Consider the following 22,213-nt stretch of genomic DNA (forward strand, 5'->3'; position numbering starts at 1 on the left):
ATGGAGAAAAGAGCTGAAACTGTGAGAAAGGGCAGACATAGATGGGAATAAGGAACCTGGGCCTGAGAGTGCAAAAGATTGAGTCTGGGGAAAGCCAATGGAGGGAGATTGGGTCTGGGAACCAGTGGGTGATGAGGGAAGTGAGAGGAGAGAGAGATTGATTTAGGAGAGGCAGGGAGCTAAGAATGAATGGGGAAGGAGATTAAGAACAATGAGCTGAGGGCTGCAGTGGGAGTGAATGGGTGGGGACATTCAGGGACCAAGACAAACTGGAAAGATGGCACAAGGACGTGTTGGGCAACAAGAATGGGGCTAGGATGAGACACTTTTTGAGTAGAGACTGGAACTGGCAAAGTGGGGTGAAAGGGATGAGGATGAGGAGTCAGTAGGGAAGAGGCAGGAGTAGGATAAGGCCAGGCTAGGGAGAACCGGGCAGAAGGCTATACTCACTAGTGCAAAGTCCATCCCAGAACCTGTAATGGAACCCAAGACTGCTAAATCTCATCATTCCTCTGCTCTTAGCAAATATCTGTGATTGTGCACTAGTAAAGGTTGTGTTTCATTTTCCTCTAGTATTAATCAATATGTCATATAGAGAAGGAATGACTACTAGTGCTATAAATTACATTTTACTGTGACAGCAAAGGTCTGTTCAACATTTGTTCATAATGCATTTAGGTTCCATGTGATGGAATTTCTGTATTTTCAGGTTATGTTTTTTTTTAACTAGCAAAGTATACACACAGTTCTGCTAAAAACACCATTACGATTGCAAAGTCAAGTCAGATGTTATGTAATGAAGAATTAAGATTGTGCAATCTCTTGTGTACATGCATATGATTACATACTATTTTTTTCCACAGGCTTTCTGTCTTATTCTGTGTACAGGATGGACCTGCTCTGGGGTAGAATCAGGGTTGTGTAGTAAAGGAGATTCTACTGAAGTTATGCCACATTTGTTGCAGAAATTGGAAGGTAGTTAATGAATGAGGTAGGGGATTGCAGGAACAAAGACTATGGGTTTTATGGTTAAGGCAGTAGAATGCTGACCTGGAGAATTGGTTTATTTTCCTTCTCTTGCCACTGAGTTGTTAGGTGATGCTGAGCAAGTTGCTTAAACCTTTCTTTTCACAGATGGTCATTAATTTTTCTTCATTTTCGGAGTGCCAAAGTCTGATTTGTATCAGTCCTGATCACTAATATCTGTAACAAAAATTACTGGGAGCTTTACTTTAAAATATAAAGTGATATAGGACTAATTTTTTTGAAAAACTCTAATGGGATGTCTGTACTAAGTGGAAGATCAACCTGGTAAGGGTCTCTCTTCTGGAGTTCAATTTTGCGCATCTGGTAAAATCGATCTCCGGCATTGGCGGTCAACCGCTGTACTCTGCACTATCTTGTGGTGTAAGGGAGATCAACTGGAGAATCACTCCTGTCGACCTTCCTTATTTAGGACAGTCAGGTAAGTCAATTTCCAATACATCGATTTTAGCTACACAATGCAGTAGCTAGAATTGCATATCTGAAGTCGACTTATTTCTCTAGTATAGACCTACCGTCTAGCCTAAGAGTTTCAAAGTGAGCTCCCAAAATTTTTGAATACTTCTCTCTGCTTCAGTTCCCCATAGGTAATATAGTTACAATAACGCCTTTTCTCACAGGCTGTAATGAAAATAAATGCAAAGTACTTGATACTATAGTAATGAGCACCATAGAAAGCCCCCAAGGAAATTGATAATTCTGTCATTAGAGAAAGGTTTAATTAGTATGCAGTAAAGAATGCATGCAGGCACATAATGAACAATAAGGAGAAAACAAAATATCAAAACTGCTCTTTATATGAGTACCATCCGTTCTGTGCATGGAATTAAGTGTTGATGTAGTAGTCCATTACAGAAAGAGCTATATGAATATGAACTAAGTATGTTTTAGTTCATGCCAGCAGGTCCTACTGGCACGAATAAAATTATATCAGTTTTCTACAGTTCACACTCCCTGTAGGCTGGACGGCAGGACTCCTAAACTATAAATAGTAGGATAGAAATTGCTGTTTAATGGCAAAATTTATTTAACAGGAGAATAGCAAGTTTGTGTCAGAAAGTCCCATGTAGCTGTTAATCCTGTCTTCTGACAGAAGCCAATGCTAGGCTCTTCAGAGAGACTGAGCAGAATGATCCATCCCCTGTGACCCGTTCGACTTCTATTTTTTTTTTCCATCTCATTTAATAGGAATTAATAGACTCTAGGTACGTGGTAAATTCCCCTTATCTGTTTCACTAGTATGGAGATTTATATAATCCCCCCCACCCCCCCGCTTTAAAATGTAAATTTTGACAGGCAGGTCACTAGATTGGGACTCAGGACCCTTGAGTTCAGTTTCTGGCTTCATTCCCTTGCAGAATGGTCTTGCAGAAAGACATTTCCCCTTCCTGCACTTTAGTTTCCTCATCTATAAAAAGAGTGTAACAGTACAGACTTCTATTCTGAAGCACTTTGAGATATTCAGGTGAAAAGTGCTATATATAAAAGGTAGCTGTTATGATTAATGTAATTATGCAAATAAGCAAGGTGCTTTATAAAATATACAAAAACAGTGTCCCCATTTGAGGAGCATACTGTGTAAGCTGACGTAATACAGGTGATGGTAAAGCAGAAAGGGTGGTAAAACAGACAACATTAATACTCTACCAGAGATCTTGCCTGTTTTTGGTCCTATCTCATTCCTTGTCCTTACTTTTTAAACATTGTATTGCTTGTATTGGAATGTTGGAGGGGTCTTCCTGCTGCTGCCTATGTTGACTTTCTCAGAGAAAGGCTACTTGTTTTGTAGTTTGTGCACTTTTGTCAAGCGGAATGTGGCAGAAGGTCATGTTCGCATACTGTGATTATAAAAGTGAAACAATAACTTGTGCTGGACTGAGTCAGTACAGTCAAAGGTTCCACACTTCTGTACCAATGTACCTCAGCTCTGACCTGCAGCACTCTTACTCATTGGCCTTTGTTTTTCAGAAGAGATGGTAAATTTTGCTACCTTTATTTGTTAAATCAGAGGGTAGGAAGAGATCACTGAATTCTAATAGGAAAAAATAAGGGCTTACTTCTATCCTTGGACACACTGGGTCATTTTATTACATATTCGAGAATTGTCCCAACATGAGTTAACTGGTTTTGCAATAGAAGTTGTAATTCATAACCACGTGTTGGCCATTAGAGTGGACCCCAATAGACACTTTTGTAAGAGTTAAATATTGTTTTGGCTGTTTGTCTAGCGTTAAAGTCTAGTAGTAGAAAATTTAAAATTGTTCAAGTAGAAAACCATCATATCACTCTAAGGCTGGGTCTACACGAGCCCCTTCCTTTCGAAAGGGGCATGTTAATGAGCGGGTTCAAAAGGTGCTAATGAGGCACTGCAATGAATATGCAGCACCTCATTAGCATAATGGGGGCCACAGCGATTCGAAAATGTGGCTTTTTGAATCGCACACTGCCCATGGAGACAGGACCTTCCGAAAGGACCCCCGCAGTTTTCGAAAGCCCTTCTTCCTATCTGGTGTTAAGAAGAAGGGCTTTCAAAAACTGGGGGTGGTCCTTTTGGAAGGTCCCGTCTCCATGGGCGGCGCGTGATTCAAAAAGCCACACTTTCGAATCACTGTGGCCCCTGTTGTGCTAATGAGGCACTACATATTCATTGCAGCACCTGATTAGCATCTTTCGAACCCACTCATTAACATGCCCCTTTTGAAAGGAAGGGGCTCATGTAGACCCATCCTTAAGTTCGATTTTACTAGGATACTGACAAGCTATTTCTTTCTTGCGACTGTGATTATTATTTGTATTACACTAGTGCCTAGAGGACTGATATTGAGATTCCATTCTATTAGGTGTTTGTACAAACACCTATTTGGATATAATCCTTGCCCCAAACAGGTAATTGTTTAAGTATGCAGGGTAGATCAAACAATTAATTAACTGTGCTTCAGTTTCTTGAGTTTGCAGAAGGCCACTAAAGAAGTGAGTGGAATGTCTGGGAACCTGAACCCAGAATTCCTGAGGCCTAGACTGGTATGTTAACCTCAAGTTAGCCTATCATGTTTTTTAGCCTAATATAAACAAAGGTCTATTCTGTTTCATAAGATTTTTATTTTTATACTGTTTGCGCTCTCTCAAATTTTACAGTTTACAAATGCTGCTCACCATACAACATAATTGTATATTTAAAAAGCATTGACCTGCTGTTCCCAAGTATACTTTAGCAAAAAGCTGATAAGGTTGCATTTGTAACACCAAACAAAACAAAAGGTAAAAGATTTACCCATAAAACTAAAAAGATTAAGTACAACTGTTGACCAAATTTACAAATGCGGGGTCACCTTGTTGGAATATGTCAGGATTCAGTCAATATGTTATATACTGTTCCGTTAATTATCAGTGTATCATACTTCAAGTTGATCAGATTTTTATCCGTTTTTTACCTGTCAATTCAGAATAGCCCTCTGTAGATAGCTACAGTATAAGGATTACTTTTTCTTTGTAATTTTTCCAAACCTTCTGACTGATGAGGTCTCTGTGATGTATAATCAGTTAGAAACCTGACATACAGAAAGATAATCCTGGCTGTGACAGATGATTGTTCATTCATGTACTCCATTCTCTGCTGTGAAGGAATGAGGTGATCAGAAATCTTTGAAATTCTAAATTAGACATTTTAATGAGCCTTTTATCTTTTGAAAGAAGGAAAATTCATTAATGGATAGAATGCAGTGCTTTCAGGTGAATTGTCAAAAGCAATGTAGGTTTAACCTTTCTTGTCCAGCATCCTCAGGACCCTGACTAGTGCTGAATGAGAGAATTTGCTGGACCATGGGAGGCGAATGATGTCTAGCACATTACCAACACTTCTACTGCTAATTGGGCTCTTTGAAGACATTTTAGGGGTAAATGACAGCTAAATAACACAGAACACTGAGAGCCAGAACTGTTGACTGTAAACAAACTTTATAGGGCCATGGGAAACTTGGCCACGTCCATAAGTGGTTGTCTGACTGACTAAAAATTACTGATGTTTCTGAATGAGAGTGCCAGACTAGAGGTTCAACCAGTAGTTGTTTCTTTGTGTTTTTTGAGATAGATATATTCACACACATATAGGGAAATTCCTCTACAGGGGAAGCCAACAGCTATTTTGTAATATGCAGACAGTTCTTTGAGTAACATCAGTGTATTCCATATTCCAAAATAAATACAATATGGATTAATGTTTATTATGTATAGTAATGTAAGTGTAAAGTATTGCAGTGATGTTATAATCATCCTCAATACAAGAATTACAAAACCAGGATATTTAGTTGAGGTTAAAATTTAAAAAAATCAGAAATAGAAATGCATTGTAGTCACCACCCTATAATGATGCTGTCAATAACTGTGCTTTTATAATTAATGCATAATAGCTTGTGTGCTTTCAGGTTAGATTAAAGTGGTTTTAAAGATACTCTTTATTTCAGTGGAGTCCAATAGGAATTCAAATACTGCCACACTTGTTGGTGTCGTCTTTACATATGTGCCACATCCTCCCCCTCGCTCTAAATAAATGCCACCCACCTCACCCAGAGCCTGGCACCCCCATGCCCCCCACGTCTCATTCAAAGCTAGAGCCACTGGTGCTGCTGCAAACTTCTCCCACCAAGTGGTGGGGCATGTGCATGGAGCGGGCGGACAGCAATCCCACGTGTGGCTCTCAGGAGGAGCTGCGTTTAAAGGCTCCAAGAGTCGCATGTGGCTCAAGAGCTGTATTCGCCACAGTGCAATATCCTTTTTGTCACATGTGGCAAGTTGTGAACATATTGGACATCCCTGCTTTATTTATTTAATTCAAATACAGGGCAAAGTTTCCGAACTAAATTTCCTAACTTTTTGGTGTTTATTTGAAGGATACCAACTCTTAAATATTTTGAGTTTGTAATGCTTTTTTGGGGGAATGATCTGAACATCCAAGTAATGCTTTCAACCATTAAATTACTCATAAGTACTTTCAACTTTAACTTCAGTTTACTGTAGTCCTGATTTGGGAATTTCCTTTTTATTTAATTAAAATGTTCATGTGTGAATATTATGCAAGATTCCAGAGAGGATGTTACATTATGATTATTTCTTTTATTTGAAGATGTATATTTCAAAACCTTCACTTTATTTCAACTTTTAGGGCCATTATCCCCTAACAATCAAACTCCATATGTCATGTCCATGCCACACATGACTTCCTCCTCACTATTTTCTTTCCCATTTCCATGTTCACATCCACCCTGAGTTCCCCTTCCTAACTTTCCTGTCAAGTTAGTATGGTGCTATGAGTAGTCATTGACAAGAATTTTCATTGTTGCCATCATTCTGGATAACTTTGTTTCTTCAACAAAGGCTAAAGAATAATGTTCTGCAGAGACTTTCATAGATATCTGACTGGGTTGAATGCCATTGTCTTCCACTGAAGGCAGTTTGGCTTCATTTCTGTTGGTCCCAATGGGAGTTGGTGGCCTTTTTGAAAGAGAAAACTGTTAGCCTTACTCCATTGAGAATAATAGTAGATAGGAACCATTTTGAAAGCGGGCATTCTTGTATGATTATCTGTCATGGAGTAACAGTACCTTCACAAATTCACCCCCCAGCAAATTCTAAAATATGGTTTTCAGAAATAGCCAGTTTGGGTGATTTTTCACACTTGAAGTGAAATTTTGTTACTGAGATCATTAGGGACGTCGAAAATTCTCTTAGAATGCTAAAATTCTTAATTTTACTCAAATTATTTGATTTACTTGTAAATGTTCTTAAAATTCCTTCTTTATTCAAAGAGTAAGTGCTATGATTTTAAGGGATTTTATTATATTTTACACACAGTTCAATTTTATAGATGATGTTTTAATGGTTGTGACACTACTAGAAAATGAAGTTTTTGTTTACAAAGAAGAAAGCTCAAACAGTTACAGGCTTTTCAAGTGATGCATGCTTGCTCCACATTACTACTACTTCAACACTTCTCAGGGCAAATAAATGGGAAAGTATAATTTTACTCGGTATCCATTATAGTTAAAACACTTCCAATGAGAATGCGAAAATGGTTTGATTGTGATCGCTTTCTTTATCTGAAAAGCTGTCCATTAGAGAATGGATTCACAACTGCTTACAGAGCTAGATCAGGTTTGAACCAAGGAAGTAGGGTGAATTTGTGTTCTGTTACTAATCCCTCACATCATCCAGACTCTTAATTTGTTCTTAGTAAATATTTGTTTCCGTTTCTCCTCTGGTCTGCCGCTATCTCTTTTGCCATTTTTACACAATAAAACTAAAGTAAGGTGTTTATTTTATTGATTGGCTTTAAAGCATTAATATGGATAAATTTCAGATATTTCATTCTTCGTTCACAGAGATGTTTGCTTTTATTTGGAGTGTCTTATAGATTGATTCATTTATCCTGCTCCCTGTTTGAGATGTAATTTCATTTTATTCCCCAGAAACTGAGATCTTTTTAGATTGAAAAAAGAATTAATCATTAGAGGCTATGATGTGCTGTGTCTGCCCCCTGAGATGCATACTTTAATTGTTTCCATCTGAGGGGTTCTAAACTTTATGATACAAGCTTTGCTAGGCAGCTTTTGAAGATGCATGCGTGAGGGCACAGGAGTTAAGAATGTGGATCTTTAGAGGATATAACATTTGGAGAACATCTATTTCAAGTCCCAGAAAGCTGTTCCTTCATATTCTGTTTTACTATACTAATTAAAAATGTTATAAAATTCAGTAATCTGGTTTTTTATATATATCTCAGTACACAGAAGCCCCAGTCAGGATCAAACCTGTTCTTTTAAAATTGGTTAAAGCTTTGTGGAAACAAAAATTATTTCTAATTAGAATCATGGTCAGATATCTTTTCTAACAGGGGAAATAGCTTTTCAGTAGTGATGCGGAATTTTAATTAGTAGGGACATTTAGATAAATATTAGTAGTTTGAATTTGCTTCTGTTTATTCTTCCATTGAAGGTATTGGTATCTTAATTATTACTTCAACAAATTGATAACACTACAAAGCATTGATAACTGATTGATGTGCAGTAGTAGGAGATAGAAAACCAGAAAAGATAACTTCAACCTACATATTATTGTGTGTGTTATAAATTGCATGCCTGGGTTACTAGGGCATGTAGGAATACGTTTTGGTATATTTTAAAGGTTTTCCAGCATAAATTAGGAATTGTTTCCCAGTGCAAATGGAAAAGCTATAAAGTGAGGTATGCAGTTCATCCCAGAAAAAAGACAGTAAAACCTAATCACACCATCATGTATACCATTGTGTAGTGCGTATATAGCACGAGATACAGAAATAATAGTTTAGGACTGTTTTTAAAATATTATTTGGCCTATTTTTATCCCTTTACCTGTAAAATATTACTTACTGTGTTTGTAGGTGTAGAGAGGTCAGAGGGAGCCTCTTAAGTGACCTGAAATAACTTTTCTCTGCCTAAAAGTGTTAGTCTTTCAGGACTTTTGAAGACTGCAAGTGAGCATCAAGTCTCATTGGGAAGCTTTACTTTCCAGTGGCGCAAAACTACTGTTTCTAGTTCTTATAGCAATTCTTTAGTGTTGTGGGATTTTCTTAGATTAAAGTGCCCTAGGTTAAACTGTGACATGATTTTACCATTTCACGTGAAAAAAGTTGTGCAGTTGGCACATAGTATTCTGCCCCTTTGTCTTGTGCATTTTTACTATATAGCTAATGCATGCATATGTGACCTTCTTTAACTATACTTCCTGAGCTTACTGAAAACTAACATGAAAAATGGGTATGTACAATATTAAAATCTGTATTTGCATTTTTTTTATGTCTGAATTAAAATCAATTCAGAATGTGTTTCCTGGGGGACAAATTTTATACATTGTTCTTTTTCTTCTTATCTGCATCACAAAAATCTGAAACCTAATACAATTCAAAGTATACTGGTCTTATTACTATCAAGGAAAGGAAATGTATCATATTAATGGCTGTCACAAAAATATATCAATTCTCACAATATAGGGAGTAATAAAAACATTTAGAAACAAATTGCATATTTGAAGTCCATTGTCATTCTCCTACCTGTCTGTCCTCCCCCTCAGCTGCATTAATAATGTCAAATTTTATGATCAAATTAATTTGGTCTTGAATTAATTGTACAATAGAATACACATTCATGTTGTACAATAGGATAAATGTATTTTTCTCTATAAACATTGATGTACATCTAATATGATTTGCCAGTTATGAAGTAGGGGAATGGAGAAGGAATGTCTCATCGGAGACCAGGATAATGTAAAAATGTGTAACTTGCGGAAAAGAGAAAATATGCTTTCCTTGACAATATGGAGATAAACCAGAACAAAATTTGCTTCCCTGATAGTATGTAAATAAACTATTTAAATATGAAGTCAGTTGATAGCTGCTTTGACAGTTGTAACTCATGTACCTTGCACTGGCCCCAGATGATACTGGAGGAGCTACTTAGTTTTTCGTTAACAAATGGTCTTACCCAACTTCACTCAATTATTAAAGTGATCCTAGCAATCAGGCTTTTCAACATTAAAAGTAACATTTTATTATGATATTTAAACTTTTGAAAAAAACAAGTTATTTATTGCGTTCTTTTTTTCAGGGGACAAAGTAGCATTGTGGGATTCCAAGTGGGCATCAGTGAGACTCTCTTGTAAATGAAGAAATGTTCATGAACTTCCCTGAACATTATGTTCTTACTGGCTTTTACCTTTTGTTGCTAAAGGGTTTATATTGTCTTCTACCATAGGATATGTGAAAAACCAGGAATACTGAATAGTGTTCAATATTTTGGACATATTTTCATTTTTCGCTTATGTGGGGCTCTTTGGTTCTGTTTCTTCAATACAGAAACTTTATATTTGTGCATTTATTCTGTGATATAACAACAAAATGTAGTTAGTTACGGGTTAAGCAGTTAAATGTGAATGTCTCCCTGTGCTTTACTATTTGAAACATTCTGTGCACAATTTTAACTATGATTTTTGGAAACTGAGTCGCATAATTTTTGTGTCTAACTTTTTTTATTAATAAATATAAATATGTCTATAGCAATATCAGTATTCACAGAGGTCAGCAATGGAACAGACGGTGAAAAACTGAGGTTGAGGACTATAGGAATTTTCTGATTAATCCTGTATACTTTCTCTGATAGAGTATGGCCACGCAGCAAAGTTATTTCGTGGAAACAGGTGTTATTTTGCTTTTGTCTGCCTTATGCAACCACTATTTCAAAATAAATTTGAAATAGCAAGTGTGTTATTTTGAAATCAGCCTCATTGCAAGAAGAATAGTGCCTATTTCATAATAGGAGCTGTTAAGACATGCAATAGTGCTTATTTCAAAATAGATGATATTTCAAAATAAGCACTATGTGTGAAGACTATGTATTTCGAAATAATTTTATGTGTAGGAGCCGTATTTCAGAATAGTTATTCCAAAATAGCTTATTTAAAAATAAGGCTGCTGTGTACACATAGCCATAGTGACCAGTACAACATTTCAGTAGAAGATCTAGACAGTCCTTATTATGGATAGATACATAATATTGTGCCTGTGGAGGAAGGTTGTTTTGTAATCCCCCCAGGTAGCTAGTGATTGGCTTATGTCCTGAAGCTTATTTTTCCATGTATGCATATTTAGCCTCTCTAATATAACTTGATGTTTTTGTTATCCATAGAAATGTCTAATCCCTTGTTGAATCCTACTAACCTCTAAAAATGCTCTGTTTTTTAGCATAATGTACACTATCTTTAAATATGTTGCCCTTTAATTTTATTAGATATCCACTTAACGTTTTTCTTGAAACAATGAGAAGTCCTGTGGCACCTTATAAACCAGATATTTTGGCGCATAAGCTTTGGTGGTCAAAGACCCGCTTCATCAGATGTAATGTAGTGGAGATTCCAGAGGTCTTTTTCTTGATTTATTGGTGGGACTAAATAGGATTTCCCAATTCTTCTCAGTAGCATTCATTGATTATTTTGCATACTTGTGTTATGATCACTATAAACTGATATATTTAAAAATTCTTCTATTTTGAAAATTTTAATTGCCTTACTTTCAGCCTTTCTGTATCTGTTTTGACATGGAATGGCCTGAAAGGAATGTTTTCTAAGGGAGAATATAACTTTGGTTTATATAAGGCCATTAAAATATTTTCAGTATTCACCCCTAATATTGTTTTTGTTGTTGTTGCTGTTTTTACCCTTACTGCAAATAGTTACTGGCTGCCCCACTCTCTCACAATACATTAATATTATCTAATTAGATAATCCTTTTTTCCAGTGTACTAAAATCTGAATGTGTTGATTATTTATCTGCCATAAATTTTCTCCTGTTAAACAAACATGATTCATAGACATTTTATTTACTTTGTAACGACACTTATTTACACCTCTCCATTTTTTCCTGCTGCAATATCTAGTTTTAGTAGTATTTTAAATATTTTGTTTTATTAATAAGGAATACAATCAATAATTAGCTGCTCAGCATTTTCTTACTATATGCAACTGGGTAATTTTTATGCCTTTCCCTTCTTTGTATTTTTAAACAAAATTAACTCTTAGCAGGAGGAAGGACTAAATAGTCAGTTCTCATCTGCAAAGCAAAGATTTCTATCTAGATATGTTAGTGAGCTTAAACTGGTCAAGATTACATGGTCCTGAGCTAAATTTTCATTTAGTATTGTCATCCATGCATCAGAAGACCACATAGTCACAGTGAAATCTGCAAAGCCTAATGCAGTAGTGGAAAATAGTATGCAATAAAATAGTTATACATAATTAGAACAATTATTATTTGTGTGCTTGTCCTGTTTTATTTATTGACATCTAAATAAAATGTATTTGTACAGTATTATTTGTGTGGGCATAGCATAGGGGCACAACTTCACAGGATGGTAGGGAAGGAGTCTATCCTAGAGGGAAGGTACACTCACTGTGAACCCAAGGAATTCCACTGGAAAACCCATCTTAAATTAATAATGCCCCTGTACACTGCCTTAGCCACTAGGGAGAGGAGGAGCTTAAGTGTAGGTGGCCAATGGCAGCAGAATTCCTGAACGAACTTTGTTAGGAGGCAAAAAGTCTGAGGAAGATTACCTCTTGGGAGCCGTCTCCCTAGAATGATTCCTGTTCCATCGTGGCTGGAACTCCTCCCCCTACCCCCCCGACCCTAAAGCAGTGGGAAATATATAAGCCATGGATAGAAATCTATTTTTGGGTCAGTGGCCTCTGATTCACAGAAAAGTTAGTTGGAGGCTTCATTCAAAGTGAGGGGAAAAGAAGAATGTGGCCCCAAACTGAAAAGCAGATATTCACCTTACTACCTTCAAGTTCCACCCCAGAACTTCAGGGGACCGGGACTAATAGATTTTGTAACACCCCCACCCAGCTCTGGAGTGGGGCCAAAAATTAGGGGTTCAGTGCACAGGTGGGGACTGTCTGAGAGCAGGCTGGGGTGAGGCAGTGGGGTCTGGGCAAGAGGTAGGATGCAGAAGTGGTCTGGGGGTGTGGAGTCTGGGCAGGAGGTGGGATGCAGGACAGTGTTCCCTGTAAGCTGAGTGCTTGGGCAGCCACCTAGGTCAGATTCAGGTGCCACCCAGCTGATTAGTGCCTTAGTGCACATAAAAAATTGTTCTGCACATGGATGGGAAAAAATGGAACCCTTGTGCAAGAGTGGGCTAAAAAGGAGGGTGCAGGGCCTGCGCAGAACATAAGGTGCAGGAGTAGGCTAAGGATAAGGTGTCCAGTCATGGGGAGGGTGGAGGAGCAGGCTAGCGGTCAGGGTGTGGAGTCTGAAGGAGGGTGCAGGAGTATTTTGAGGGCACGGGGACTGGAAGAGAGGGGGTGCAGGTGGGTGTGAGCTCTGGGTGGGAGAGGGCAAGAGATGGGGGTGCAGGCGCCTACCTGGTGCAGCTCGGGCGGGTGGGGTGTGTGGAATTGAACTCATGTTGCTTCATATGACACTCTGTACTTCAGAAAAGTGCTCCACGCCTCCTGTTGGCCACAATTTGGCCAACGGGAGCAGTAAGAGATTGTGCTGGCACAAGGCTTCGCTGTAGCTCAGGAGCTGCTTTTCCCTGCCAGGCAGGGCCCGCAGGATGAATGATCACAGGCTGCCTGGATTGGGCCTGTGAGGCTCGAGGCTTCATTACCTGTTCTACCCCCTCCTCCCCATTGGCATAAATCTGCTGTTGCTCCAGACATGGTGCCCCTCCTCCCACATGACTGGAACACCAGTGCCAGCTTCTACCCATGCCAGGACTAAGCTCCAACATTCACAGGCCCAATCCAGGCAAACCACAAGCTGCATCCAGCCCACAGGCCATAGGTTCTGCACCCCTGATGTAGGCTGTTTTGTTTGCCCTGCTCTGCAAGGCTGTAATCTAGCCTAAAGCATCAAATTGAAGTGAAGAACGTAGTGAATAAAAGGGTAATATAAAGACAACATAATGGTGAGGGCAACTTATATTAATATTTAGTTTCACTGACTTGACTGGAGTATTCAGAGAACAAGATGAATTAAACATCAAAAAGTTTGCTTCAGGTCACTTTGGTAAAACAGATGCTGTAGATGATAATAGAGAGGATTTTTGCTTTAATCTAGGAAAAAAGGGTAATGTGTGGTTCAGAAGACCTACATTTGATTGAAAACAACAAGGTCTTTACAAAAGAGAAGTGTCGTAAAAAGTGCTTTGAAGCAAGAAAAATATCAGGAACCCTGTTACCACTGATCAGTTTTAGTAAGCATTGGAAAATACAAATAGTGGAATAAACTGATTTGCAATGTAATCTATACAGTATTTGTACCTCTAATTTAGATATTTTTAACGACTTGTGTGTGTTTCGTAAAATATGCTTTATTTTAAAATTAGGGCTTCCTGTTGCAGCTGTTCCAGGAGCGCTGAGTCCTTTGGCAATTCCAAATGCTGCTGCAGCAGCAGCAGCTGCTGCTGCTGGCCGAGTGGGTATGCCTGGAGTCTCTGCTGGTGGCAATACAGTCCTCTTGGTTAGCAATTTAAATGAAGAGGTCAGTGTAAACATTAGCTTCCCCCACCACACTTATTTTGTAACCACACTTCATCTGTGAATGTTTGTTTTCATTTTCTTTTTTTGCACTTGCCTCTCTTTCCACTTGCATATTTTGCTTTATAGTATTTTTCTTTTTTGAATAATTTTGAAGCCATAAACTTTATATTTTTTCTATTATAGTTAAATATTTTTGTTTTCCTAGGTAGCTAACAACTTAAAATATCCATTTATACTTGGCTACCTATTTTTCTTAAGAAAAATATGGTAAACACTGCATGTTTGGCTTTCAATTTGTAATTTAAATATTTTCACAAAAACTGCAAAATGTATTCCAATTTGTAGATTATATTTATGTAAGTAGAATTGTGTTTTTTCTCTTTCTAATTATTTGCAGCTTCATTTCATGCTTACATGTCACTGCATTTTTAAAATCTTAATTTATGTGAACTACTCTAACACATTTTTCTTTGAAGGTTCTCCCAAAGATCTTGACGAGGCACTCTTCCAGTCTATCTTAGTAATTTTTTTCTTTGCAGTTATTATTCATTTGTCTTCAAAAACATTTTTCACCTTAATACTGTTATATTTCTTGCTAACTCTAAAATCTAAGGGGTTTTATTTAGTTTTATGTTTTTACAGTCTTGTACATTTTTTATTGCTGTGAAAGCTGGTATGAAATGTGGGAAGTCTGATGTTTCAGTTTGTCTAGTTAGAATACTTGTTTCATTTTTAACTGGCCTCTGTTAATATGATTCATTAAGCTTATTTATCATTTGTTACTATTTTCTCATCCACAGTCTTGCATGTTAAAATGTTTGAATCAGAGTGCCATTTTGAAAGTTTTTTGCCTGCATTTCATACCCAGCCATGCTTATGCAATTAAAGTTCGGAGTTAAAATTTTCTATTGCATGCTTTTTTTCATGTTGAGATGAAATGCTGTAACTTATTCTTTAATATGGATGTACTTTACCCATATTTGTCTTGGGTGACTACATTTTACTTAGTTTTTTTTTTTCTTGTACAGTACATAAACCAACCATTTTCTGACCAAATTCCTGCATTTCCTATGTACTGACCTATATTTTATTTTTTTTTGTTCCCCACTTCCTTTTTTGTTTCTGCATTGCTGTTTCCCTTCCCCATTTCATCCTTCTCCCTATGTGTTCACCTTCCCTTTCCTTGTTTTTCCCCAAATTCCCATGCCCTTCCCTGTTTTATCCTTTATTTTCTTTGTCAACGTCCCCTGTCTTCATTCCCTGTGTTCATGCTTCTGTGCTTGAACAAAATGTGTTCCTCGGACCAACTTGCCCTAATTAACCGCCTTGAACCATGATCCATGACCACCTCACCATTCTGCGGGAACCACCCTTCGTTATGGATGATCTGTTCATCTCCGCTCTTCCTCGACTCTTCTCTCTTCTTGTCTTACGCTGCTTGCTCTTCTCTCCTTCTAAAGATGGTTACGCCCCAAAGTCTGTTTACCCTCTTCGGTATGTTATTGTTAGCACTATACTTTTATTATTGATTTAATTTTTGTTTCACCTTAATTCTTATTTGTAGCTAGCACTTTTGGCTTAAAGTTGAATAGTAAATCTTTTGCTATTTTTCTTTTGCTGTTTAAAAACTCTCCATAGACACAAGATTTTCTTTTAATGCATGCTAATATATTTTGCATGGTCTTTAATTTAATATCATTCACATAGCTTTTGAGGGTTTATCAAAAATTTATTCTTTTCAAAGTTCACTGTTCAAAATCTTGATCTTCTTTATTCATTTGTGTGAATGTTGAGATTGAGTGGATGATCTTGTTGATGTCTGAATGTTTCATTGATAAGTCAGATTGTGCTGTTTAATAGATTAGACTTCAAATTAATTTTTCTTTTGGATTACCTCTCTGACTCTAAAAAAGGTGTTTATGGGGATGTGCAGCGTGTGAAGATTTTATACAATAAGAAAGACAGTGCTCTTATACAGATGGCAGATGGGAACCAATCACAGCTGGGTAAGATTATAGTTTGTTTATGCCTCATTTAAATCTGTCAATTAATTATTTGAAACCATGTTGTGGCTATTCAAATGAACGTGTTCATATTCTTCAGTCAACTCTTTTTCTAGTTATTCTCAGCTCCCAGACTGGCCATCTGACAGAAGAACTTACTACAGCAACTTATTTTTATTCCAAAAAAGAGTATATGTATGTGCTGTTTGTGTACAGAATAATAGTATATAGGAGGAGAAAGCGGTGTTTAGTATTTTTTTAAACTAAACATTAGCTCCAAATTGTAATTTAGCCCTATGGATCTCAGTTTGCTATAACGCTGGACATAGCACAATAGCACACACAAAAAATACCGTAGTTAAACCAAAGACTAGAAGTTTGGTTATAACAGTGGATAGTGGTGTGATGGTGGTCTTTTTCACTTGGCATAAGTTGTTTGTACAATTCAAGTAACAGAATAAAATAGGGTTGTGTTTCCACATTTGATTTACTGAATGCAGTTTTGAAATCTTTACAAACTAACTTTGAAATAGAATTATATTTTTAGCTCATTGTGTTGGCTGAACTCAGAGATTTAATGAAGGTATGTACCATCCTTGTAGGGTTTTGAAATGTAGCATTGAATTTAATAAACTTATCTTTTTCAGCCATGAGTCATCTTAATGGACAAAAAATGTATGGAAAGATTATTCGAGTTACACTTTCCAAGCATCAGACAGTACAGCTACCTCGAGAGGGACTTGATGACCAAGGGCTAACTAAAGATTTTGGTAATTCACCATTGCATCGCTTCAAGAAACCTGGCTCAAAAAATTTCCAGAATATATTTCCTCCATCTGCAACTCTTCATCTGTCTAATATTCCGTAAGTGTTGCATGACAATAAGTCAATGGGATTCACATAAACTATTAAAAAAATAATTCTTGTATGTGTTTTGTTTTTCTTTTTTTTAGACCATCAGTAGCAGAAGAAGATCTGCGCACTCTGTTTGCTAACACTGGAGGCACTGTGAAAGCATTTAAATTTTTTCAGTAAGAAAGTTTTCCTTGAATTCCTATGTGTTTGAATATCATGTCTTGAAAGGGCAACAGTTTTTTTAGCCCTTTACTTAATATTGGTTTAGTTCCTAATGACGTTGTTTTGTTTCAGAAGAGATCACAAGATGGCACTTCTTCAGATGTCAACAGTGGAAGAAGCTATTCAGGCTTTGATTGATCTGCATAATTACAATCTTGGAGAAAATCACCATCTGAGAGTTTCTTTCTCGAAATCAACAATTTAAAATGGGAGATTAAAAAAAAAAATGGTGTATCGCATTGTTCAGTGTCGTTGCCTATTGACTGTTCAGGAATGTGGGGACCAGAGTTTGACTTCTGTCTTTCATGCTGTTATCATTCCTTGGTTGTTGGGGTTTTTTTGTTTGTTTTTTGTTTTTATTTTTGTTTTTGTTTTAAACATTCATAAGAAGGTAAAAGCAGTGATATTAACTGTTGGGTTTTCATCTGTTGTTTAGAGAAACGTCATTTTGTTCTAAAGGGTTTCAAGTTAATTCCACGCTTTTTCAAATTAGTTGACATATGTGCCTTAAAAAAGGAAAACTAATGTTGCTAGAATTGCATTGGCTAATAAAACAAATTTGTTCGTATGGGGCACAGTGTTTCATGAGAATTAAAATATATTTAGGCAGGGGTGTATAAAAAGGTTAAGGTTTTTGTTTCACCTTCTTGGAACTTATTTTCACAACTTATTGGGTTGTTATGTACCTTTTTTTAATCAGATAAAATATATTGCTTTGAAAGATTAAAACACGACATATTAATTTCTGCTACTTCAGCTTTTTTGTAAATGGCCTGTAATTCATGATTCTGGTCTAGATTCAGTTATGAATGTAGGCATTAGAGAAAATTAACAAGGTACAGATTATTAATTTCTTAAAGGAGAAAAAAGTGATTTCTGTGATTTTTGAACCCTGTGTGGAAAGAATTGTGGAATCTTAACCTTTTTGTACACACTCTTGTGGGACGTATCATATAAATGTCAGCACTAAGTAATGTCTTGTTTGTGGTTGAATATTTTTCGTAGATGTTTTTGAAGTTGACATGACTTATGTGCATTTAAATATATATTGCCATCTTTAGTTTGTAATTAAGATTTGGAATATGGTTGTGGATTTCTGAGCATGTGCAGACTGGTCTAGCTAGTTCAGGAACTGGTGCATGTATTTTTCCGAGATGAAGAAAGTGTACTGCGAACACTTGCAGGAAGGTTAATTTTGTGGCAGTTTTTCAAAACTGCCAACTAGGTGGGACCAAAGTTTATGTGCCTTTAGTCTTAATTTACCTTGCATTGTAATATTCAGTTTTAATAAAGCTCTTCAAAATATTTTGTATTTAGAAATCGATCTGACTTTACTATAAACATGGCTCAGAATCTACAGATCAAATTAATTTGAAACAGTTCTGTAAACCTGAACTGTTTAATCTGATTCTGTTTAAATGACCAATACTTTTTGAAATTGATGTACTTAATTTCAAGATTCATAGATTCTGTTATCTATGTAGAAAAAGGTCATGTATATTTTCTATTAGTTACATTTTTACATCTTTAGAAATGTAAAATTCAGTATAGTTTGAAAGCGGCACAATTAAAAATTAATTTTCTAACAAAGTTGGGAGGTTTGACAGTCGTTTAATTTCATTTTGTGTGTACTCTGCTTACCTCTGTAGCATGCTCAATAAACACTTCTATAGCTCTGTATTCACCTTTTCTGTCTTTCTCTGCTGCCTTTTCTCTCTTCTCTTCTTTGTTTTCCACTCCCCACTGTGCTTCTGAATTCATGTTTATTCTCTGCCAGGGTGGGAAAAGAATAATCATATTAATAATTTTATAATTGTATGGCTTTATATACCATAAGTAAATCTGATGCTATGAAAATACACCAGCTCCTTATATTTAGAAAGAGAGTAACTGCTCTGGAGGAGTACCTGTATAGTACACATTTCCCACCCTGTTATAATCTACTGCTTTAAGGACAACTTTTATTGTGGTTTGTTAGTGCTCTTTTTCTCTCTTTTCTGTTTAAGTATATTTATGCACTAATAGATCTCTAAAATTTGCCATGCTCTCTTGCTGCAATTTCATCTTCCATCTTTTGTGTCTGCTAAAGATTTTCTACTAATCATAATGTTGTGGATTAAAGAACAAAACACAGATAATCCTGAAGTAGCCAATTTGCTAAAGCTAATATTAGAATAGTGGACCATATTACACACTGATTTTTTTTCACCTGTTCTGTAAAATTTCCAGAAAATTCTTTTGGCATATTATAGCTTCTACACATTATTTTAAATTTCCTTGTTATAATAAATGTTAATGTCTCTAGATTAAAAATAACTTCACACAGTCCCAGTTTAATAATAACTGTATAATTAAGTGCTGTGTTGGTAAAAGCTATCAAAGTTCCCTTTTTTTTTTCGCTTCTCCAGTACAGCTACTATAGGTTTATTGATGTCAAGATTACTGTGTGACATGGTGTTTGTTCTTTATATTGACCATATAATCAATAAATATCTGCCAAAAATATAAGTTACCAAATAACCTTGAGGGGTTGCATAGGTGTACACAGTACTAAATAAAAATGCATTGGCTTGAAACCTATATGGTCAGGAACACACTTTAATTGGGTTCTTCTTTGAGTGTTGTCTCTCTGGGTGCTCCACTGTAGTGACTGTGCTCCCCTCCACATCTAATTAGAGATTTTTGGCAGCAGAATCCATTGCACCCGCGCACATATTTTCTGTGGCTTGTGGTCTTCCACTAAGCTATCTTGCACCGCATTGAATGAATGAAAGCCCCTCACTTCCTTCTCAACCTTCTCTTTGGCCTCACCATAGAGAGCAGTTGTCCTCATCTGCATCATTAGCATAAAGAGTAGCTGGTGTTGGTTTCTTTGTTCTCCATAATAGGCTGTGTCTACACTACAAAAATAAATTCAAAGTTGCTTACTTTGAAGTTCCACTTTGAAGTAAACTACTTTGAAGCTGAACAGTTACACACACCCTACTTCAAAGTTAAACTTCGAAGTTGGGTACTACTCCATTCCTGGGAGTAAGCATGTTGAAGTAAGGTAAAATGTGTGTAGGCTCTCTGCTGGCCTCTTCAAAGTAATGCCTAACTTCAAAGTTAATTTTGAAGTTAGTTCCTAGTGTAGGTGCACCCATAGTGTTTCCTTTCTTTTTCTCCCCAACCCCACTTCCTTAGGTTTAAAAAAAAAAAAAGAAAAGAAAAAGAAAAAGCAAGAAAACCGGAGAACTTGAGTTTGTTTCCTTTCCTCTCTTGGGGCATTCTATCCCCTCCTCCCCCCTGTGTTTAGAAAACTAGTTGTTTTTCTTTTTTAGGTAAGGAAAGAAAGAAAGAGAAGAACACCTTTCTCCCACATTCCTCGTTGCTCTCGATGTCTGCTACCTGGTTCACCCTCACAAAAATGCTTCACCTGCCAAAGTTGAAACTAGCTGGGGTCGGGGGTAGACAGCAGGGCTGGCTGCCCATTGCCAGGGCTGCGGGCAGGCAGAGTGGTGCTGACTGCTGGCCTCGGCTAATAAGTGGCACATTTTATCTGCCATCCCTCCATCTCCCTTTTTTTTCCCCCAAAACCCCTTGTGACAACAGGGAGATGATTCGGAGTATGCTACGTGTTAGAGGAACCACCAGCATTGTACTTGCACAGGATAAGGATGGTAGGAAATTCCCTAAACTCTTCCTTTCATCCATAGAAGAAAGATGTTTAAGCTGAGATAGTGGCTTAAAGACTATCCAATGGGTTTCTGATTACATGAATCACTGTTAGTGAGGACACAACATGTTTCCGTCCCAGGTGCATATGCACTCCATGAGGTCTGTTTCTGCCTTGGTTGCATTCCTTACGGATACTCTTATCTGTTATCTGTAGAGCAGCAGCATAGACCTCTGCCCACACACTCAGAACATTGAGATCCATGAAATTTGTCCCCCAAATTCATCTTCAACTCCATAGTACGCTATATAGTAACAGACTCCACTCCAAGGTCCAGAATTCAGTGTTGAGTACTGCTTTGGGAGTCACCTAACGTGGAGCACCCATAAGGACACTACTTGAAGAAGATAAGTTACCTTGTACTGTAACTGATTCTCTGAGGTATGTGGAGAAGGAAGAGAGGGTCTTTGCCTGTGCAGTACTAGACAACCTCGAGAGGGAGAGAGCACATGCGTGAGCTCGGTGGACACTGCTACAAAAAATCTCTAGTTAGAGGTGCAGGAGCATTTATGTCAACTCACAAGGCCAAGGCTGCACAGGATTTATGGGATTTGCTTCAATGCAGAGCTGATTAAGGATAATAGTACTTATTAAGCTTATCTACTCCAAGTTACTGCAATTAGTTCACACATTCCACATGATAAGCGAAGTGCTTTGGGAATGTGTACATATATCCAGATAAGAAGCTATTTGGCAAATTTACATCCCTTTCTACTGCGGGGAGTTCCAGTCCCAAAGTGCCTCACATCAGGAACACAGTGGACGGTGTTCCAGCTGGAGGAAAAGGTTCAGGGCACTCCTGAGGCTGAGTGTCCCCAGTCGAAACTCAGCTGGGGTGGGACCTCCCAGTGATTTTATCCCTTAACAGTTTACTGGGTGTGCGCATAGTGGCTCAGTGCCACTTCTAGCATTCTCATGGGGCTGGAGCCAAGGTTGTCCTGGTTATTGGTCTGTCCTATGGTTCCCACATCTAAATGCAGGTGACAGGGACTGTTACGGCTATCTCATGTTTATGTTTACGGGGTTCAAGGCTGCAACAGGCTGTAACATAGGGATGGGAACTTGGTTGTGCCACAGGAATGAAGTTTCCACTCTTGCTCTCTGAGGCCTGCAGGCTGTCTGGTGGTGTGTTACATAACAACCTACAGGTTTAGCAGGAGGCTACAGTGGAGCACCCATGGGGGGGCACATCTTGAAGAACCATTGTTACAGCACTCTTCTGCAGTTATTTTTTAGATATTGCAGTTGTTAGCCAGACTGAGCTACAGATACATTTCAACTGTATGAGGAGATTTGGGAAGAAACAAAAGTC

General features: G+C 37.4%; 1 protein-coding gene across 5 annotated transcripts in view; it reads left to right on the forward strand.

The window, feature by feature from the left end:
• Window positions 1–18,776, forward strand: part of PTBP2 (polypyrimidine tract binding protein 2) — a 90,288-nt gene extending 71,512 nt beyond the window's left edge. For 2 of the 5 annotated variants that reach the window (XM_075002611.1, XM_075002615.1), the window contains 6 exons: window positions 13,953–14,107; window positions 15,567–15,600; window positions 16,020–16,112; window positions 16,757–16,973; window positions 17,063–17,140; window positions 17,259–18,776. In XM_075002611.1, coding sequence (XP_074858712.1) covers window positions 13,953–14,107; window positions 15,567–15,600; window positions 16,020–16,112; window positions 16,757–16,973; window positions 17,063–17,140; window positions 17,259–17,391 — 710 coding nt within the window. In that variant the 3' untranslated portion in view covers window positions 17,392–18,776. The remainder of the gene's footprint in view (window positions 1–13,952; window positions 14,108–15,566; window positions 15,601–16,019; window positions 16,113–16,756; window positions 16,974–17,062; window positions 17,141–17,258) is intronic. The other 3 variants (XM_075002612.1, XM_075002613.1, XM_075002614.1) reach the window with 3 other exon arrangements.
• The last annotated feature ends 3,437 nt before the right edge of the window (window positions 18,777–22,213 follow it).

This window comes from Carettochelys insculpta, chromosome 9 (assembly GCF_033958435.1).
Source record: "Carettochelys insculpta isolate YL-2023 chromosome 9, ASM3395843v1, whole genome shotgun sequence".
In the NCBI taxonomy this organism is placed as follows: Eukaryota; Metazoa; Chordata; order Testudines; family Carettochelyidae; genus Carettochelys; species Carettochelys insculpta.